General features: G+C 28.6%; 1 protein-coding gene across 2 annotated transcripts in view; it reads left to right on the top strand.

Moving 5' to 3' along the window:
* LOC118442640 (otoferlin) overlaps positions 1-22128 on the top strand; it is a 31939-nt gene that overhangs the window by 8482 nt on the left and 1329 nt on the right. The window contains exons 3-23 of one of the 2 annotated variants that reach the window (XM_035868503.2): positions 15-203; positions 2801-3084; positions 6469-6733; positions 7408-7584; positions 8116-8178; positions 11467-11551; positions 14393-14736; positions 15037-15347; positions 15493-15736; positions 16080-16310; positions 16489-16797; positions 17018-17170; positions 17315-17515; positions 17739-17990; positions 18966-19267; positions 19681-20042; positions 20142-20333; positions 20396-21137; positions 21259-21429; positions 21560-21729; positions 21823-22128. The exon at positions 21823-22128 is cut by the window's right edge and continues 13 nt beyond it. In XM_035868503.2, the coding sequence (XP_035724396.1) occupies positions 15-203; positions 2801-3084; positions 6469-6733; positions 7408-7584; positions 8116-8178; positions 11467-11551; positions 14393-14736; positions 15037-15347; positions 15493-15736; positions 16080-16310; positions 16489-16797; positions 17018-17170; positions 17315-17515; positions 17739-17990; positions 18966-19267; positions 19681-20042; positions 20142-20333; positions 20396-21137; positions 21259-21429; positions 21560-21729; positions 21823-22128 (5353 nt within the window). Of the gene's footprint in view, positions 1-14; positions 204-2800; positions 3085-6468; positions 6734-7407; positions 7585-8115; positions 8179-11466; positions 11552-14392; positions 14737-15036; positions 15348-15492; positions 15737-16079; positions 16311-16488; positions 16798-17017; positions 17171-17314; positions 17516-17738; positions 17991-18965; positions 19268-19680; positions 20043-20141; positions 20334-20377; positions 21138-21258; positions 21430-21559; positions 21730-21822 lie in introns of both variants that reach the window. The other variant, XM_035868501.2, reaches the window with a different exon arrangement.

The raw sequence follows: 22128 nt of genomic DNA, 5'->3' as shown, positions 1-22128 counted from the left end.
ACATTTGATTTCAGAGCTTTACGTGGAATTTGGGACGACCCATTGAGGAAACAGAAACACTCGAATTATCCGTAGTATCTCGAGGAGTTCTGAGGACGGAGAAGACCTTGGCAAAATATGGTTTGATACTGCAGACGGTGGTACGAGAAGGTCACATTGTTATTACAGATTCTCTGATTGATCTCAATAACAAGCCATTACCGGTACGAAAAACACTATCTTTGATACATATACTTTTGAAACATATACTTTGAAATAATATATTCTAATTATCAATCTATAAAAAATATAATCGATCTTTATATTTTTCTTTTTTTTTTTTTTTGCTTTCTTTTTTATCCGTCTGGATTTAATATTACAAAAATTATTACTTCTTATTTTCTTCTTCTTTACTAACGAGGTTAAAAAAAAAAAGAGGAAAAAAAAGAAAAGAAGAAAGAAAAAAGAAAAGAAGAAAAATATGTTCATTACGAAATAGATACTAATTGTTACAATTAACGTGATAAGTGTTAATTAAATATTTTTCAAGTGTATAATATAATCATTGTTACGAATTAACACACGATTTCGTAAAGGCGATAAATATATACATATATATATATATATATATGTATGTAATATTTTTTTTATTTTTTCTTTAACGTTCTAAAAGCTATTGGCGTTTGATCTTACAAGAGATGAAATGCAAGTAAAATAAAGTTCGCATTTTATTCCGTCGGTGTAGTTTACTTCGTCATCTCGACGCCAGAAGCGATATAGTAACGCAAACTTTATATAAAATTTACAGTTACCTATTTTTTTTCTTTTTTTTTCTTTTTTCTTTCTTTTTTTTTTCCTTTCTTCCTTTCTTTCTAGTTCATTTATTTAACGTAGAAACGAATTCAATCCTTTCTTTCTTCTCTTACATTACATTAGCATAGTTTTATCTAAGTAACGAAAAGAACGAAAAATTTGAATTCTGTATAACTATACACATAATACGAAGAATATTTTTCTCATAATCATAGATTAGATCGTAAAATATTTAATATCGTATTTGCTAGTACGATTATATCGTCGAACGTTTGCATCATTAATTATTTTTATTATTATTTAATAGTAAAAAAAGAAAGATTCGAGATATTAAATAATATATATATATATATATATATATATATATTCGATATATAATTATTTAATCATATCAATGATTATGAAGATATCATTCAAATATATTATGTTGTTTTTTTTTGTTTATTGTTTTCTTTCTCACGTCTTTTTTTTCTCTCTTTTTTCTTTTTTTTTTTTTTTTTTTTTATTTCATACCGTAAATTTTATTAGAACGTATATTTAGTAAAACGAAATGAACGATAAATACAACTTTTCAAATACTTTCATTCAGATAAATTTCATAATTACTAACATATACGTACGCGATACTATTTAACTTGATGCAGTAAGGCGTAGGTGAAAAAAGAAAAAAAAAACAAAAGAATACAAAAAAAAAAAGGTTACAAATGTTTACAACTCTTTATTTCACGAAAGACATTATCTTTGTATATACTTTGAAATTTTATAGTCTAAATATAATATAAAATATTTCGTTTCGTATTTACTTATCTTTCATAGTTAATGCCAAGTAACCAAAGGAAAATATAGGAGTGCCGTTGTTAACGTTGTTAACGTTAATTTGTTCGAAAAGTATATTTAAATGTATCATTTGCGTTCGTTGAAAGACATTTTTAAAAGTACCTATATTATTTACGAAAGGATATTTCATAGAATAATAAAACTTTAAGTTTCTTTCACACACGAAATGCGATATGCAATCGAGAAACGTGAAATATATACTGCTATAAATAATGGAATTATGAATGAAAAATCGTAAGCTATTTTAAATTTTGTACCACTATTAAAGGTATATGAAAAGAAGGAAGGAGAAAACTAGTTCTTAAAATGAATATCATTATAATATTAAAGTGTTGGAATTTTCTTTCTTAATAGAATTTTAATATGATAATCGAAGATACGTGTGAAAGACGTTTAACATGCAGCGTGCTCAACTAATAAACTGGTCACGCCTAGGCAGTTTTATAATTAACATACTCGACATTTCTATTAACTAAAGATTCATGCATTTTTTTTTTTTTCTTTCTTTTTTTATTATCTTTTCATTCTTCATTCGTGAGTAGCAGAAAGACAAATAGAGAGAGAAAGAGAAAGAGAATATTCGTCGATGTTAAATATAACTTTCACGCGTTTCTAAGCAAATATAAAATATTAATCATCGTTCTTTATTATTATGTATTTTAAGTTAATAACATAATTTATATGTATATTTTTAAAAAAAATCGAAATATTGCAAAATCATATAGTATTTGAGAATTTGTTCGTGCTACGTTAGAATAAATTTGAATTTTCAATAACCAAGTACAATCGTACGTTTCTCGTTGTATTGACTTCTCCATAATGTTAAACGATGTGAACTAGGATATGACGTTATTGATTGAAAATATATCATTGACTCAATACTCATTGACTCGTGAATTTTCTGAATTTATATATATTTATATTTATAAAAAATTATTCAAATTTCTCGACATTCGAAAATAAATGGTAGAAATAATTTGGAAGCGAGATTTCTCTCTCTCTCTCTCTCTCTCTCTCTCTCTCTCTCTTTTTGTTTTTTTCGATACGTTGAAGGAAGAAAGATAAAAAAAAAATAGAGGAAAAAAAAGAAAAAAATATAATATATATATGTATATAAAATTTAATCGAATTTCTTAACAAGTATCCTCTTATTCGTTTCATAAATATCTAGGCTATGGTCTGTTTCGAAATACGATATAATGTACCTGATGGAAGTAGCAGCTCTTATGCGATATCAGAAGTGATGGAAGACGAGCAACAGATGTTGATCGATATTGAACAGAACATTGCCAATCTTGAAAGAAGTCTCGAACAAGCGAACAGTAGTAACGGAGGTAGTGATGGAACTAGCAAAAGAAGAGGTTCTTGGCATACTCCAGAGAAAATCAGTAAAAAGGGTTTCTTACAAAGGGGAAGTTCTATGTCAACAGGAGAAAAATCACCGGATCGTAAGAGGTATCTATGGAAATGATAACATGAAAAGAATATATATATATATATATATATATATATATATATATATCCTTATCTATTCAGTAGCATTCAACGTATATAAAATAAAATTTGTTTAGAAAAGAAGTTCTTTCAAGAATTTTCTATTAAAAAAAAAAAATTTCTTTCATCTCATTTTCGCCATCGTCATCTCATTAAGACTTCATTATTATTATTATTGTTATTATTTTTTTTTTCTTTTTTTTTTCACGAACTTCAGCACGACTTTTTTTTAAAGATATATGATTGAACATTCTCGGTCAAGTTTTTGTAACTTTACGGATTACTATTTATCTCGGAGATAGTATTAATCATTGAAAAATTTTATTATTATTATTATCGTTGTCTTTGTCTAATCTTCAATATTTTTTTACTTTTCTCGAAATTTATCGATTATTTTCTATATGAAGATAAATTCTCTTTTTCTTTTAATTCGATTGAATCTTTGAAAATTGATTGCAACACGACTGCTACGAGTTGACTTGAATAAAATAAAAGTAAAAGAAAAAAGAGAGAGAGGGAGAGAGAGAGAGGGAGGAGGCGTGATAAATGAAGATAAAAAATGATACCGAAGCTATGTATACATAGAATAAAGGACATACATGTGATAAGATCTTTTATCATTAATTTACAAACGAGAGAAGACAAACGATTAACAAAGTTACTAGATTTCTGTGTTATATATCGATACGTGATGTTCAATGTTTGATTGTTGACATTTCCAATTAAACGTACATAGAAATATACACAATGTAATAAATGCATGTATGTATGTGTGTGTGTGTACGTTTGTAGGTAGATATTGTCTATTATTTTAATTGAAATGCGTAAAATGTATGATACGTCAATTGCAATTCCTCACAGTTCAAAGATCGAACTACATAATTTATAGAGAGACGTATCTTTATTATAATTATTAATAATTATAATTAATTTGATATAATTTGAAAGCTTCGGTTGAAGTTATTTATTTTCCATTTATGAATTTGTCAGTTTATATTATATATATATATATATATATATATATATATATATATTGTTATTATAGAGTGTATATAATAGTGTATGCATAATATGTTTTAGCATACGAAATGTTAAAAATTATTTCCTTTTATAGTAACGAAGAAAGATTCATCCTAAACGAGAAAAAGAGATAAAAAGAGAGAGAGAGAGATTGAGAGAGAGAGAGAGAGAGAGAGAAAAGGAGAAAGAAATATATCTCCCTCACGATTTCTTAATTAAGACGTTCGCTAAATGACACGTTCTAATTTCTCTCTCCTCACTTCGTCGAGATTCGTTAGCGAAATTATGCGATAAAGCAAAGACTTATTTCCACTTTCTCTCTTTCTCTCTCTCTCTCTTTCTTTCTCCATTTTCAGGTCTCTTATTTTTTTCTTCCCCCATCGTAATTCGATTAGCTTTGATAACACGCGGATAGTTTATTTCTTTTTAAGGCAATTAATTAACGACACCAACGTTCGTTGATACGATTTTACGTAGCTTATTATAATTTATACCAATAACGATCCATTAGACACGATTCGAAGAATTTTATGAAGAAAGATGGTTCGATCATCGTTAAAATAATTAATACAGGAAAAGCTTATCAGGATGATAGTTTATTTCGCGTTTCTTCATATCATGTAGAATAATGAATATGTATTCTTACTTTCGACGCGATCCATTCAATTTTTATTATTTTATTTTCCATTTAATGTTGAATTATAAAAGGAAAAAGAAAAAAGAGAAAGATGTCGGGAATTTTTTTTGCTTATCAATGGAACGGGCATACGTGGAGTTGTTATGCAATAATATTATAAGACAAAAAGAAAAAAAAACAAAAAAAGAAAAAAAGAAAGAAAGAAAAGAATTAGAAATTATTATTAGAGTATATTGTATACTAATAAACAAGTATCATTATTAAGTATTATAATAAAATTTTAATATTTTATTTATTTCGTCTTTTCTTTTTTTTTTTTTTTTTTTTTTTTTCTTTTGTAATAAACTTTTTATCTGGCGTATACATTTAAATATATTTATGAGAATCAGCTCGAGATATATTTATTGACAACTCGATTGATTATAAAATAACTTTACTTTTATACTTGTCGTCATCGTAATAAAGTATATATATATATATATATATCTGTATGTGTGTGTATATATATATATATACATATATATATAATACATTCTTAAACGATTCTTTTACGATCAGTATAGACACAAATTCATGGTTTACGAGCGAAAACGAATCCAATTGCATTTTGGTATGAGTTACGAAGAAGGGATGTCGATGGGTTTTAAGATAAAACGTGTAATTTTATTCATGGTTTAATCGGATAATAGATTAAGGCTAATTCTATTCCTTTAAGATCGATAATTTGATCCAATTAAATGATCGAATTCGGAAATGAATTATTTCTTTTTTTATTTCTTTGAACGAAATACTTTGCACAAATATAAAATATGAAATATTACAGTTTATTTTTAAATACATTTTAATCCGTCGTGTGTGTAAAAATTTAAATAACATAAATATATATATATATATATATATATATATATATATATATATATATTGAAATGATTTTACTTTAAATGATATATATGAATAATTACTAATATTATAAAAAATGGATATACGAAATGTTTTAATTAAACATTTTACTTTATTATATATATATATATATATATATATATATATATATATATATATAAATATCTCTCAATTAAATATCGTTGATAAACTTCCACTCTGATTGAAATATTTGATATGTTTTGCGACGTTAATTTAATCGAAAGCTGTAAAAAAAAACCATTTTTATTGAGGTCATTTCAAATTGATAAAGTTATTCTAAATTCTATCATTAATAAAACAAATCGTGATTGTTTTTTTTAAATACATCGAACGATTGTTTCCTCTAATTGTTATCTCCAACGTTTATACGTTTAAAAAGAAAAAAAAAAATATGACAATGATATTTTTAGAAATTAGAACTTTTACAATGCGGCTTGTTCTTGTTCGAGTTACAAAGAAATGTTTGACAGTACGAAAGAAAAATTTCAAAGCAATCCAGAAATTTAATTATTATATTTTCTTTTAATAAGACGTACAATGAGATTTCCAGTTATTTTCAAAAGAGAACAAAGAAGAAAAAAAATGGCTTTTCATGTCAAATATAATTGACGTTTGGTACGAGTATAATCACTGAAAGCTTTATAACAACGTTCCTTTTCGAGACTCGATGGTCTTACTGGAACAAAAAAAAAAAAAAAAAAAGAAAAGAAAAGAAAAAGAAAAAACTAAAAAAAAAAAATAAAAAACAAAAAAAATTCTGTTCGCAGAAGCTCGACGTTGAAAAGTATGAGATCTTTCATGAAGTTAGGGAAACAGAGACCACCAAGGGCAAAATCTTGCGACAGCAATTCAGAGACGAAGGAACTTATCGATGGAAGAGATTCAAGCTGTCCAACATCAAATGAACCTTCTAGAACGAATTCTATGACTTCTCTTGAAACGAACCCGTCGGATAACGACAGTCAACAGAGTATCAATATCGAACAAGACGATTCTATGATTATAAAGCCAGTGAAAAAACCTAAACCAAAGGTAGAACGAGTATTATTAATAATTTCAAATTAATTAATTAATAATTAATAATTTTATTGATATAAAAATGAAATCCTTTTTTTTTTTTTTTTAAATTTATTACTTCGACATTTTCGAAAAGATGACAATTAAATATATTCGAGATTATAATCGGATAAATAGGTATCACATTCGAGACAAAATATTTTCATACTTTCTTATTAAATATATTGGGATTTTTTTTTTGTTTTTTTTTTTTTTTTTTGTAACAAAAACAAACTAACAGAAAGCTCATGACCACAAAAAGACATTAGAAATTTATAGTTGAGAGAGAGAAATAGAGAGAGATTACTTTGCTAAATCCTTCGTGTATTTCTGAACAATTAAAACGAGAGAATTACGATGAGAATGTTATTGCGAAAAGCGAACGAGTAAGAAGATTTAAGGGAAACCAACCCTTTTTCATTCTCTATTCCTTGTCCTTTACTTCATTTGATTTTCTCTCGTTACGTATCAACAAATCTCATTTTGAATTTAACTATGTCTCTGTTTTTATTAATGACAGTTCTCTCGAGTGTTATTAAGAAAAAAGAAAGGAAAAGGCAAAAAAAAAAAAAGGAAATTAATAGTAATAATAATAATAATTATTATTATAATAATAATAATAAATTAGCGTATAATTAAATATTTTCCAGACTCATGACACTGCTCAAGGAGCTTTGAAAGCTCAAGATTATCAGGTATGCGTGACGATCATAGAAGCGAGACAATTAGCAGGACTCAATATGGATCCAGTTGTTTGCGTTCAAGTTGGCGATCAACGAAAATATACAAGCGTCAAGGAATCTACTAATTGTCCTTATTACAACGAGGTTCAAATATTCAATAATCAATCATTTAATTTTATTAACTTCAATTTTCTTTTTCTTTCTTTTTTTTTTCCCCCGATATTAAATTTTCAAAAGAATTTTCTTGATTTACATTTACGATATTTATTGCCCATGAATACTTTTTGACCTAGAAAGCAAATATATTTTCTTCTATGGGATACTGTTTAATTAGTAAGGATCAAACCACAGAAGCACTACGGAATGAACTTAACGGGGGAAAAGTTTAAACGAGTTTCAAATATAATCTACGTTACATTTTTCAACTCGGGCATTGCATAGAATTACTTCAAATCTTTATCGTTAACTTCTTCATCGTTGTTTCCTTTTTTTTTGTTTTTATTTCTTTCTTTTTTTTTCTTTTTTCTTTTCTTTTTTTTTTACCTCTTTTCGCATTAGTTCGTACGTTTTATGGATTCGCGGATATATCACTTTGTTTAATATTTATTGATATATTTCAAAAAGTTAAAAGAATGAAAGATATTCTATTTCAAATGTTATTTTATCGTTTTGCAGTATTTCGTCTTCGACTTTCACATGCCACCGGTAATGCTTTTCGACAAGATTATCACACTGTCGGTAAGTTTATTTAAAAATATTCGATCATTATTTAATCGGGACACGATGATTAAAAAAATTTCTTGGTCTCTCTCTCTCTCTCTCTCTCTCTCTCTCTCTCTTTTTTTCTTTTTCTTTTTCTTCATTTTAATTTGATATAGTGTCGTCATCGATTTAGAGTTCTCGTTCGAGTCAACGTTGGAATGTTTTTTTTCTTCCTTTTTCTTTTTTTTTTTTTCTTTCTTTTTTTGCTCTACAAGATCGATAATGCTTTAGAACCGAATACGATGTATTTCCGAACGAATTCTCTCCAACATTTTCTCTCGTTCCCGACGGAACTGTAATTTTCTTTAAAATGTTCTTATATTGTAGAGTTAATTTACCGAAAGTATTTTTTTGTATGATCGTAATCCGTATGGCAAATGAACATCGAATGTAATGTTAAAAAATAAATAATAATAATACATTGCTGCAGATTTTTAAAAAAAAAAAAAAAAAAAAAAAAAAAAAAAAAATATCAAGAAAGAATTATTTCGTTTCGAAAGGAAATCAGAACTTATAAAAAGGTATAAACTTTTACCATCCATTGACCTTACTATTTTTCTACAAAAAGAAAGCTGTCGATTGCAGAATTTTTTCCCTTTTCGTGTTTCTTTTATTTGGTTTACCATTACATTACGACAATCCGGGTCGTTCTTTTTTACTTTTTCTTTGTCTTTCTTTTTCTTTCCCTTTTTCATTTCCTTTTGTCTTTTTCTTTCCGCTTTTTCTTTTATTTTCTCATGACGTATAAAGTTTTTTAAAACGTTGAAAGAAATAAAAATATTTCTTACCTATTTGTTCCGTCTCAAACACTGACATACTCGTTGAATTTCTAGAAAATATAAGCTTGCGCGACGTCTATATAAATGTGTGTGTGTATGTGTGTGTGTGTACATATATATATATAGATGCTTTCACTTAATTCAAATACTTTAGATATCTCTGTTTGCTTTTGACGGTGACACAAAAGGAATTTGAAAAAAAAATAAATAAATAAATAAATGAAACAAAAGAAAAAAAGAAAAAAATGGTTTCATCCCAAACAATGCAATATTTTAACTAAGACAATAATTTCTTTTTCCTTTTTTCTTTTTTTCTTTTCGTTTCAAGCTTATCTTCTTTCAAGGTTTACGGGTCATCTGTACGTTTTTGCTTTCTTTTCTTTTTTTTTTTTTTTTTTTCATTTTGACATTATTTTACTAGCATAGTGTAGTTTTACTGGCTTAGCAAAAAAAAAAAATTCTCCCGAAAAGAAAGAAAAACCGAGACAAAGAATATTAATTTTTTTAATGTTACCAACTTTTAAAAAGATACCAAGGATTTTATGCGATTTATGAGAAAAGAAAGGAATCCTTAAAATGACGGGACACGTATTTGCTGATTCTTCAACTTATAAACAAAAAATACTTTTTACATTTTTCAGTAATACAATGATAGACAAATACACAAGAGATATCTCTGGATGATGATTTTTCTTTTTCAAATTTCTTTTCATAAATATGAAAATCCTAGTCAGTTAGTTACATAGAGAAAATATCAGTTGTTCAAGGATCTTCATTTTTCTACGAACAAATGAAAAATAGTTATAAATAGAAAAACAAATAATTTATGAACAAGATTATCTGAATTTTATACAATCATTATACAACTATGAGAAAACCATTTACTGTTTGCGATCATTAATTGTTTGCAGAGGTTTTTTTTCTCTCCATAAAATTGGAAAAAAAACCATAAGCTCGCATTATTTTCGAAGGAATTCTACCTTCGAGTCTTTGAGAAAAAAAAATAGAGACGTCGACAAGATTTAGACTTTTTCTTCTTTTTTTTCTTTTTTTTATCTACTTCGAAAAATTTATTTAAAGAATATTTGTGAAATTCCCATTAACTTTGATATTTCCTTATAATGATATTTTTTATAAATACGATCGGATAAGATAATTTGTAAATCTTGAGGAAGAAAATAAAAAAAAAAATAAAAAAAAATAAAAAAAAAAAGAAGAATGAATAAAAAAATATTGGTAACATTTGACAACACAATTTTCTTTCCTATGATATTTGTGTTTAGGTATCGTCAAAAGCAATGGGGATATTTGAAATGTTCAAGTTATGTAAATGAAACATCTTCTATGTATACATATATATTTATTCTCTAATTATATTATACACATGCGTATACCTATGTATATACATACATACATATGTATATAAAACTTCTGAGTTTTTCATAGAATGTTCATTATTCCAATAACATCGGTCGATTAACCAGAGAGAAACATGGTATCGAAGTTGTTTATATAGTAGTAGTAGTACAATAGAATATACACAATATCATTATATACATGTGTATGTACATACAGATATCAATATATACCTATATGATATGGGATATTTATCTAAGCATAAAATTACTTCGAGTATGAATTTCGTGTCAATGTTCATAAAACAAGTGTCTGTTTTTATTTCTTCTATTCTTTTTTTTTTTTCTTTTTCCCCTCTTTCCTTTATATTTCTTTTTTCTTTTTCCATTTATTTTTATATTGGTAATATAAAAGACAGATGACTTTCATTATTTCAAAGTCGTAGCTCTGTGTGTCGATCGATCTCAAGAATCGACTCACGTGACCGAGAAAAAACGAGCTTAACAGTTTCACAGGGAAATAAATGGAACTCGTTCATCGTAAAAAGAAATTGCGAGATGTATATGTGAAACGTGTGCTGTTAGTACAGATCTTCTTTTAATTCTTTATTAATCGTTGAAAGTGAAAGAGAGAGAGAGAGAGAGAGTGAAAAAAAGAGAGAGTGAAAGAGAGAGAGAGAGAGAGAGAGAGAGAGAGAGAGAGAGAGAGAGAGAGAGAAATACACGATGACCTCGTTTATATAAATATTTATAAAAGGAGAACAGAAAATCATATCAGTATATCATTAGGAAACTAATGACTAGTGATTTAATTGGATAAGAAATTTTTTTATTTAACAATATCTTATTTTATTTATTATATATAAAAGATTTTACAAAAAAAATATCTATATCAAGTTTAATTATTATTATTATTATTATTATTATTATTATTATTATTATTATTATTATTATTTTTTATGGTATACACAATGGCATACGATGGTATGGAGAAAAAGGGATTTATTAAAGAATGATGATCTTCTTTTTCGGATAAAAGAAAAAAAGAAAAAAAAAAAAAAAGACAAGAGAACAGTGTGAAGCATGGAGCATTTTTGTTTGATGTAATATCTTTTAATATAATATCGTAGGTGCAGCAATCGCGGAATCTCTTGCGTGCTAATTTAACACTGGGCAGCTTTAAGTTAGACATCGCAACAGTTTGGGCACAGCCAGGTACAAATTTGTCCAGAAAAAAAAAAAAGAAAAAAAAAAAAGAATCTTCGAAATCTTTTTACTTGTGTACTTTGAACTTTATCTTCGTGTTGTTTACTCTGTTATTTCTATTATATTTGTTTCATCTTCATCTAAACATCCATATATCAAAGTCGATATATCTTAAAATGGATCTCTCATCGTCATTGCTTGCAATCTGCTGTTTATATTTATCCGCTGTTTATATATATATATATATTTTTTTTTGTTGATTTATTTCTCCTTTTTTCTTTCTTTCTTTCTTCTTCTTCTTCTTCTTTTCTTTATTCTTTTTTTTTTGGTTTTAAAGTCAAAGCACTTTCTCTCGATTTTGGAAATAAAATAATACACGACAATTTTCAAATCGATCATTTTGTACATATTCCTTAATGTTTATTACTAATTGTAAACTTTTTTTTCTTTTATTTGCTTCGTTTTATTCTAAATGTATATATATTCTTTTTTTATCTATCGATGGCATGCGATCGATGGTATTCATATGAGGAATGATTTTATAAGTTTATTATGAATAAAAAAAAAAAAAAAAAAAAAAGGAAAGCAAAAACACCAAAAAAAGAAAAAACAAATTAAATATATACCTATTGGTCCATATAAACGCGATAAAGGAGAAAATAAAAAAAGTTGTGTATCCCCTAGAGATTTTTTACAGATTGCTCGTACAGTTTTTAAATGGGCAAAAGTTTGAATCGTATGTACTTCGAAATATATCAAAACTTTTCAGTTGACTTTTTTTGACCTGCAAAGCTTCGCAGTATTACAAATATCGTACGTGATCATTTTTTCAAGCCAAAAAAAAAAAGGAACACGATTCTCATTGATGGTGGCTCTTTCTTTTGTATTCGTGTTTTATTTTTTTTTTTCTCTTTCTCTCTCTCTCTCTCTTTTTTTTTTTTTTATTCTTCGTAATGAACGTACATAGAATCATTTTAAAATGGAAATTACTTTGGGAATTAATCTGAGTAAGAAATTAGCTAAGAGGAGTATGATGAATTAGTTAATAGAAATATCGATCCGAGATACGACGTTTCCGCGAAACTTCTCTTTTTTTTTTTCCTTTTATTTTCAATTTTCTTTTCTTTCTTTCTTTATTTATTTCTTTATTTCTTTCGTTTAATTAATTAAAGAGCAAAAACGAAATTGATAAGAAATGAATCATTTAATTTTTCTCGCACCGATGTCGTTATGTTTGACGTGATTAAAGGTGTCAAGGTGCCATGGGAATTGTTCCACATATGTAGATATTATTTATTATATAGAACGGTGACAGCTTGTAAAACGTATATTATAGATGAATGAAAATAATTAAATGAGAATTTAACTATCATGAAAATAGTAACAACAATGACAACAACAATAATAAAATAAATCTTATATATTATTTTTCATTTGACAAAGATAATATTGATTAGAACAATTTTCTTCGAAATATATGAATACGTATTGTAGATATCTATTCTGATCTCTAAATACGAGATATTAGATATCACGTATTTTATATCAAATTTCACCTCGAAATTTGGAATTAATAATTCGGCTTAAAACTATATTACTATTGGATTATTTAGATATCGTAGTGTTCAATATGAATAATAAATTTATTATTATTATTATTATTATTATTATTATTATTATTATTATTATTATTATTATTATTATTATTTATTTATTTATTTATTTATTTATTTATTTTATTTAACATACGTAATTTATATCGTAAAGATAATTTCCAGAAGGATCAATAATCAGGTAAAATAATATTTATTCAGTTATTGCACGTTAAAATAATTATTCTATGAAAATAAATCATTTTCTTACAGGAATTTCGATTAAATCGTGATAATAATAAATCTTTTTTTTTCTGAGCTTGCATGCTATTAATAATATTTGATCTCATGTGTCAAGACTCCAAGAGCCACGAGATCTGTTAGAGAGAAAAAAAAAAGAAAAAAAAAGAAAAAAAAGGGAAAAAAAAGGAAGTAAACAAAAAGAAGAAAAGAAAAAGAAATGATCAATATCTTTTAAAACTAATAACTACTTTTTAATATCATTAAATTTAAATATATATATATATTTATTTATTTACGTGACCATCGTGTTTGTAATTAACAAATTTGTCGTATGATCAATCCGTTAACTGTAACGATCAATCTATTATCTATGTCACATTAGGAAGTTCGTGTGAATAATTATCCAACTAAGTAATCTAATATTTAATGGGCTCTTGACAGGCGTGAATAGAGCAAAATCAGATAACTATACCGATCTCTTCCTCTCATATTGCAATCAATAATAAATATACAATAGATACTAACAATAATTAAATAATAATATTAATTCAATTTTCGTCAGTATCGAATGAAATTTTTCTTTACAACAAATATATTCTATTCTTGAGTTTCTATAACGTGATACGTTGATATATTTAATTTGTTTCATCTATGAATAATTGTTTTCTTTTTCTTTTTTTTTTTTTTTTCTTTTTTTTTTAAATATGTAAATTTCATCGTTAATTCGTATCCATAAATATAATATAGTATAAGTTTTACATATGATTTCTTTTATGTATATATATATATATATATATATATATATAAATATATATATATATATAAGGAAAGAAGTAGATTCCAAAGGAAATCGTGGCTCTGGGATAATAACACAATTTTTTCTTTAATCTTTTTTATATAAATATATATGTATATTTCTCTATGTTCTTTTTTTCTATCGAAATTATGCATATTTCGTGAATTTCTCTGGGAAACTTAAGATGCGTGATCACGAAGCATAGAATCGTATTCGCAGATCATCAATTTTATCACAAGTGGGCTCTTCTAACCGATCCAGACGACGTCGCAGGAGGTCCCAAAGGATATTTGAAGTGTGACATAAGCGTTATTGGAAAGGGAGACACCGTTAAAATTCCCCCGAAAAGTGAGAAAGACGAGGATGACATCGAGGGAAATCTTTTGCTACCCGATGGCGTACCGATAGAAAGACAGAGAGCTAAATTCATTGTGAAGGTTTATAGGGCAGACGGTTTGCCAAAAATGAATAGCAGTATTATGGCGAATGTGAAAAAAGCTTTCACCGGTGAGGTTAAAGATTTGGTTGATCCATATGTTCAGGTCTCGTTCGCCGGTTTGAGCGTAAGTATGAAACGTAAAAACGATTTAATAGAGAAAGAATAGAAAGAAAAGGGGGAAAAAAAAAATTAAATTACCTTTCTTTTCTTCTTTTTTTTTTTTTTTCTTTTTCTTTTCTCTATATTTATTTTACTCGTTATATAATTGGATGTCGTATCGTTAAAAGAAAATTGAAAGAAAATTTTTCTCGAAGGAGTAAGATAAAAAAAGAAATAAGAAAAGAAAAGAAAAGAAAAAAGATTCACGAACGTGGAAAATAGAAAGGAAACATAGTGGTGAAACCATAGATCTTGCTTGTTACAGGGTAAAACGAGCGTAAAAAGGCACAGCTATGCTCCGATCTGGAACGAACAGATTGTCTTTACTGAAATGTTCCCACCCCTATGTCAGAGAATAAAAATACAGCTCTGCGATAACGACCCAGTCCATGCTACTGTTATAGGTACACACTTCGTCGATCTGAAACAGATCAGTAACGACGGTGAAAAAGGTTTTCTACCGACCTTCGGTCCAGCATTTATTCACCTTTACGGTAGCATTAGAGATTATAGTTTGATAGACGAACACTCGACATTGAATACTGGACTCGGTGAAGGGATTTCTTATAGAGCAAGGTTATCTCTCTCTCTCTCTCTCTATTTTTTTTATTATTTACTTTTTTTATTTTTATAATATTAATAAAAGTATTATTATTATTATTATTATTATATATATATGTGTATATATATGTAAATAATCGTTGTTACTTCGGGCATGCAGATTACTCATAGCGATTAGAACGGAGATAAGTGATAACGTCGAAATGGCACCCTCGGAGGTCGAGGTCGAACCGACCGTGCCAATCAACGAGGCGGCTTATGCTAGAAACGAAGAATTTTTTTTATTCGCCACTATAATGGACGCTACGATGATAGACAAGAAGCTTTGCGATAAGCCAATGTATTTTGAAATATCTATTGGAAATGCGGGTAATGCTTTGGACGGACATAATGAAAGTTCGAAGGTATGATTATTGTATTACGTATATACCATAGTATATATATATATTTTATAATCCAGAAAATCCAGAATAAATAATAAATAAATCATCATCAAACAATTATTACTGGCGTGTATAATAATAATAATAATAATAATAGCCAGTTTCAACGATATATATCATTATTAACATACATTAACATACAAAAATCTAGTTTTTTTTATTTTTACCTTAACTTTGATCACGCAATAGGAAAATTAGAAAATTCTTCTAATTTACAATGCTTCCCTATTTTTTTTTCTTTCTTTCTTTCTTTCTTTTTCTTTTCTTTTTTTCTTTTTTTCTTTTCTTTTTTTTCTTTTTTTAGATATGCGAAATGAAAAGCGGAGCTAACGGAGAGGAGGAAGAATTGCAAGAAGTTGTTAGCGGTTCCTGGCAGAGTACAACACCAACAACGAAACCAATGACGCACGATAAAATCTATTACTTTTTACCATATTGGGATGATAAACCGTGTCTACATGTTCGAAGTATTTGGCCGGATTATCGACGTAGAATGTATAATAGTAACATAATCGGCAAGATTGCGGACAAATTGGTAAGCTTATTTTTATAATTATATATATTTATATAGTACCTGTAATAGCTTTACATATCTATATAATAAAGAACTACGTTTAATTAGAATTATCTTTCTTTCTCTCTCTTTTTTTCTCTTTCTCTTTAAAAAAAAAAAAAGATTTCTCTTTTACTTGTATCATTTAATTATCGATTAGGAAGAAGGATTAACAGAGGTACAACAACGAATGGACGATTCGTCCAATGAGAAATTATTAAAAACCGTTCTCGAGGAATTGTCAAGCAGTTGCAATCGTTACGTTGGCATCAGCAAATCGAGTGCAACAGGACCAGGCGTTGGTAAAACTAAATTAGACAAGGAAAGGACGAAACTTTGTCAAAGGGAGATGGAGAGTATTGGTACCATGGCGAGAAACTTGAAGGCAATAATAACGAAGAACAGTTTCAAGGAACGTCTGAAAACGGCACAGAGCTATCTACAGAAATTGAAGTTCTTAATTGAGGATGTCAGTACCACATACAACGAGCGTACATCAAGCATACTTAAAAAAAAACAAAAAGAAAAAAAAAAAAAATATATATATATATATATAAAAGAAATAAAGAAAAAAGCAAAGCAAAAATCTATCCTTCGCGTTGTTGATCCACGCGAAGGATAGATCATTTTTAATAAGATAGAATAGAGAAAGCTGAGGAACGATGAAATATTCCTCTGTGTGTTTGCAGCCTCAGGATTCTTTACCGGATGTCTTCATTTGGGTCATCAGTTCCGGTAGACGTGTTGCCTATCAAAGGATTTCATGCAGGGAATTGATCTATTCGATCGTTGACGAAGAATGCGGTAGAAATTGTGGAAAGGTTCAAACGATGTTTCTAAAGGTCGGTGGAGTAATTAATTAATAAGAGAGAAAAAGAATAAATAAAAAAAAAAAAAGAAAAAGAAAAAAGAAGAAAAATGAAACAGAAAAAAAATCTATCCCAAAAAAGAAAACAAATATTAATCCTTTAATAATGTTCATGAAGCTTCCAGGAAAGAAGAGATTCGGACCAGCTGGTTGGGCTATACAAACTAAGCTACAAATCTACATGTGGTTGGGTATACTCAAGCATAAGAAATACTTCATTCAGGGTTTGCCAAATGGTTACGAGATGAGTCACGAACTTAGAAATATCGATAGATTGCGTGCTTTACCACCTACGATCATTCATTACGTCGAGAAACACGTGAGTATTATAAAGAAACACATATATAGTTAAAAAAAAAAAATTGTAGAATTTATTATTACTAATAAAATATTATATCACTTTCGTTGTCATACGTTTAATCGAATTTATTAAAAGTCAGTATTAGAAGAAACAATGAAGACATTTTTTGTTTTTATATTATAAATTTGTAATATCAACAAAGATATTCGTACGTATTTAATACATTATTATGTCGATATAGAAATTTCAATTGAGAGCTCACATGTATCAAGCAAGATCGTTGATTGGTAGCGACGCATCCGGTTTGTCCGATCCATTCGCACGTGTTATTTGTGGTGAGTTTTGTAAAACGACTCAAGTAATCGACGAAACTTTAAGCCCAACGTGGGACGAATTGCTTCTCTTCGACGACATCCTAATTTATGGTACCGACGAAGAAATCAAAAAGGATCCACCCTCGATCGTCATCGAGATATTCGACCAGGACAAAGTGGTAAGCAATTAATTTCTTTTTTTTCTTTTTCCTTTTTTTTTGTTTCTTTCCTTTTGCTTTTTTTTCCTTTCCAATATTTTATCATTTACTTGATCATTATCTAATCGTTTCATATTATTATAATATCGGTAAAGAATTGAACGAAATGAACGTGACCTAATCATATCCTAAACATATCCATTCAATTTTACGATTCTTTCTTTTCCAGAGTCATATTGTGTAAACCGTGGACATAAACACTGCATGAAGGACTTTCTGCTTTAACAGTTTGTATACGACCTGTAACATCATCTCTCATAACATAATATAAATCACGATTCGAACAGAAAGCACACACACGATGATGATTTACGAGAGAACTTAATACTCTGTTCTCTCTCTCTATCTCTCTCTCTCTCTCTCTCTCTCTCTCTCTCTCTCTCTCTCTCTCTCTCTCTCTCTCTCTCTCTCTCTCTCCCTTTCTCTCTCTGTCTCTTTTGTGCGGCATGAAATTGGATGAACACAAACGCACACACCCGTATCCATTTTTTATTTTTTTTTATTTTTTCTTACTCTTCTTTTCGTTCTTTTTTTTTTCCTTCATTTCTTTCCTTTTTTTCTTTCTTTCGCTCGCTGTCATGACGAAAAAAAAAGAAAGAAAGAAAGAAAGAAAGAAAGAAAAAAAAGCCAGAGAAAAAATTTCTTCGACCTCGTAAAATAATTCTTCAGAAAATAATTCCTCAATCCCCTGTCGAATATCTTCAAATCTTATCTCAATTATTACGACGACCATATCTTCCATAATATTTTATAGAAATATTTTTATATTCTTATTGTAACAATTTTACAAATTGTTCCTTGAACTATGATAACGATAATAATAAATCCTCGCATTAATGCACTTTTCTTAACTTTGAATATTTATTAGAACGTTCATACGAGCTTATATAAAATAAAAGTTACATTTGACGAATTTATCTTGTTCGATCGTTACAGGGAAAATCCGAATATATTGGACGAGCAATCGCAAGACCCCACGTTAAACTTTCGTCAGAAAATTATTTACCACCAAATTATCCCCCGTCCTTGGAATGGTACGAGATTACCAGAGGTGCTGCAAGAGCCGGAGAACTCTTAGCCGTATTCGAATTACTTGAACATCCTACAACGTCAGATCTTGGATTTCCAACATTGCCAGATCCAAAGGACAAGTTTCAACAATTAATTGCATCTGGTCCTGATCAAGGTCCCATTCTTCCAGTTCCAATTGGTATACGTCCTACTTTAGCAAAATATAGGTAATATTAGAAAATTAAATACGTCGAAATCTTTCACGTAATTTTTACATTTTAATTTTTACATTTTATTTCCTTGCGACATATTCGATTCAATAATTTTTCGAATTATCGAAGTCATTTTTATTCGATCAATTAAATAATTCGATTAAAAAAAAATAACCAAAGTATATAATACATAAGGTGAATATAATAAATCATATATATATAATATGTAATATAATATATAAAATAAATGAAATAGAATGTAAATACTGAAAAAAAAAAGAAAAAAAGAAAGAAAGGGGAAAGAAAAGAAAATCAAATCAAAGTAAGAAATGAAGAAAATAATTTTTTATCGTGCTTTTTTTTTTTTTTTTTTTTTTTTAATCATCATCGTTTATTTTAAATATTCCTTTGATGTTTTATCGTTACAGGATAGAGGTACTCTTCTGGGGATTACGCGATCTAAAGAGAATTCATTTATTAACAGTTGACAAGCCACGCGTGGACGTTGAATGTGCCGGTCATATTTTATACTCCTCAGTTATAGCAAATGCAAAAAAAAATCCGAACTTTAATACGCCCATTAAGTTTTTAGAATTAGAATTGCCGGAGCAAGAACTCTATCGGCCGCCATTAACGATAAGAGCAGTAGATTGTAGAAGTTTTGGAAGGTACACACTCGTAGGCACTCATACGATTAATTCGATTCACAAATATACTTATTCGCCTCAAACAAAAAGAGCCAGAGACATCGAAGAGAGAAAAAAGAGTCTTTATCAGTTACAATGTATAGGTAAGAAAATTAATTAATCTTATTGTTGGATATGCGAATTTTTCTTTCTTTTTTTTTTTTTTTTAGATTAAATTTCTCTTAATCATTATCTTCGTTTAGGTCTCGAACAAGGAAAACCAAAATATCAACAAACGAATATTCAAGAATCATTTACTCAATCCGATCTTGGTTCAAATAATAGTGACACTATTATAACATTGGGATTTGAACAAAGCGCTTGGCCAACGAAGAGAGATAAAACCGAACAAAATTTACGAAAAAAACAGAGCCCAATGAACGATGTTGGACTAAGTAAGTCGATAAAAATTTCTATAATTTCTAACTAATGATATTAGATAATAATACGATTTTAGGCGATATTGGAATATTGGACAATGGAGAGGGTTGTCAGGATTGGTGGACGAAATATTTCGCTTCGGTCGAGGCAATGATCGAGGAAAATAAAGAATTGAGAAGAGAGAAATCTATATTTCAAGCCCAACAGAATGGAACTTTGCCAGCTTTTTTGGAGGATGCATTTGATCAAGGTCAAGCTACAACGACCACCAGTGAGAAAAATCCTGGTGTCATTTATCCAACAAGGAAATTATTTGGTCTAAAGTCACCGTCGAATACTTCGAAATTCGTTTCAAAATTAAGTCCAAAACACGTGCCAAGAAAGACATCTCAAAAAACAGCTCTACTTAAGATCTATCCAAACGAATTAGAAGCTCAACCGGAATTCGAACAGTTCAAGGAATGGTTGCACACGTTCGAACTCTATCGAGGAAAAAAAACGGGCGATGAAACCGAGGATGAGCATAGAATCGTTGGTTATTTCAAAGGAGCTTTGAAGGTTTACAAATGGCCACTTCCAAAGGATCTAATAGATCATACCGTAATGGGATTTGATCCTCAGTACGGTTTCTTTCAAGGTGTACCCTCAAACGAACCAATTCATGTTCTTGTTAGAGTTTACATCGTCAAGGCCAATGATCTTCATCCGTGTGATCTTAATGGGAAAGCTGATCCTTACGTTGTTCTCCAATTGGGTAATAAAAGGATAAGCGATAAGGAAAATTATGTATCGAAACAACTCAATCCCGTCTTTGGGAAGTAAGTATCGTTATATAGATTGTTTTCTCTTTCTTTTCTTTTCTTTTCTTTTCTTTTACTAGATTAAAACGAAATCAGAAATATTTGTATAATCACATTTATACATTATTGATGATTCAAGGTGTTTCGAGATAGAAGCCACTTTTCCTCAGGATTCTTTGTTAACGGTACAAGTTTTGGATTGGGATTTAGTTGGTACCGATGATATGATCGGCGAGACTAAAATCGATTTGGAAAATCGATTTTATAGTAGGCATCGTGCAACTTGTGGTTTTCCCAGACGTTACGACGAGTGAGTAAGATTAATTGATAATTCGATTGGTCGTGATTTAATCGATTTACCAAAGAAAAAAAAAAACAAAGAAAAAAGAAAAAGAAAAAAAAATAACAACTTAATTTAATTTCGATCGAACATTTTATAGATCAGGATACAACAAGTGGAGGGATGCAATGAAACCAACACAAATTTTGTCGAAATTGTGTAAAGAGGGTAAAATTGATAGTCCGGTTTATTCTCATGGACGCGTTACAATTGGACGAAAAACATTTTCATTGTCGAACGAGGAAATGGAATTTTACGTTCATTCAAAGGGTAAAAGAAAAATTTGTCGTTGTGATAAAAATGAATTTAATCCCTTCGAACGTATTTTTCAATTTTTTTTCTTTTCTTTTTTTTTTTTTTTAGGTATAGAAGAACACCTTGCCCTTGCTGTATTACATCAATGGAATGCTTTTCCTCGTATCGGTTCTACATTGGTACCTGAGCACGTCGAAACTCGGCCACTTTATAATCCCGAAAAGCCTGGCATAGAACAAGGAAAATTAGAAATGTGGGTGGACATGTTCCCAATGGATATGCCTTCGCCAGGTTCACCAATTGATATATCACCTAGAAAACCAAAGAGTTACGAGTTACGAGTTATTATTTGGAACACTGACGACGTCGTACTCGAAGACGATGCTTTTTTCACCGGTGAAAAGATGAGCGATA

The sequence above is a fragment of the Vespa mandarinia genome, chromosome 22 (assembly GCF_050613455.1).
Source record: "Vespa mandarinia isolate Hongniang chromosome 22, ASM5061345v1, whole genome shotgun sequence".
NCBI lineage: Eukaryota > Metazoa > Arthropoda > Insecta > Hymenoptera > Vespidae > Vespa > Vespa mandarinia.
This window is presented reverse-complemented; position numbering and strand designations above follow the sequence as displayed.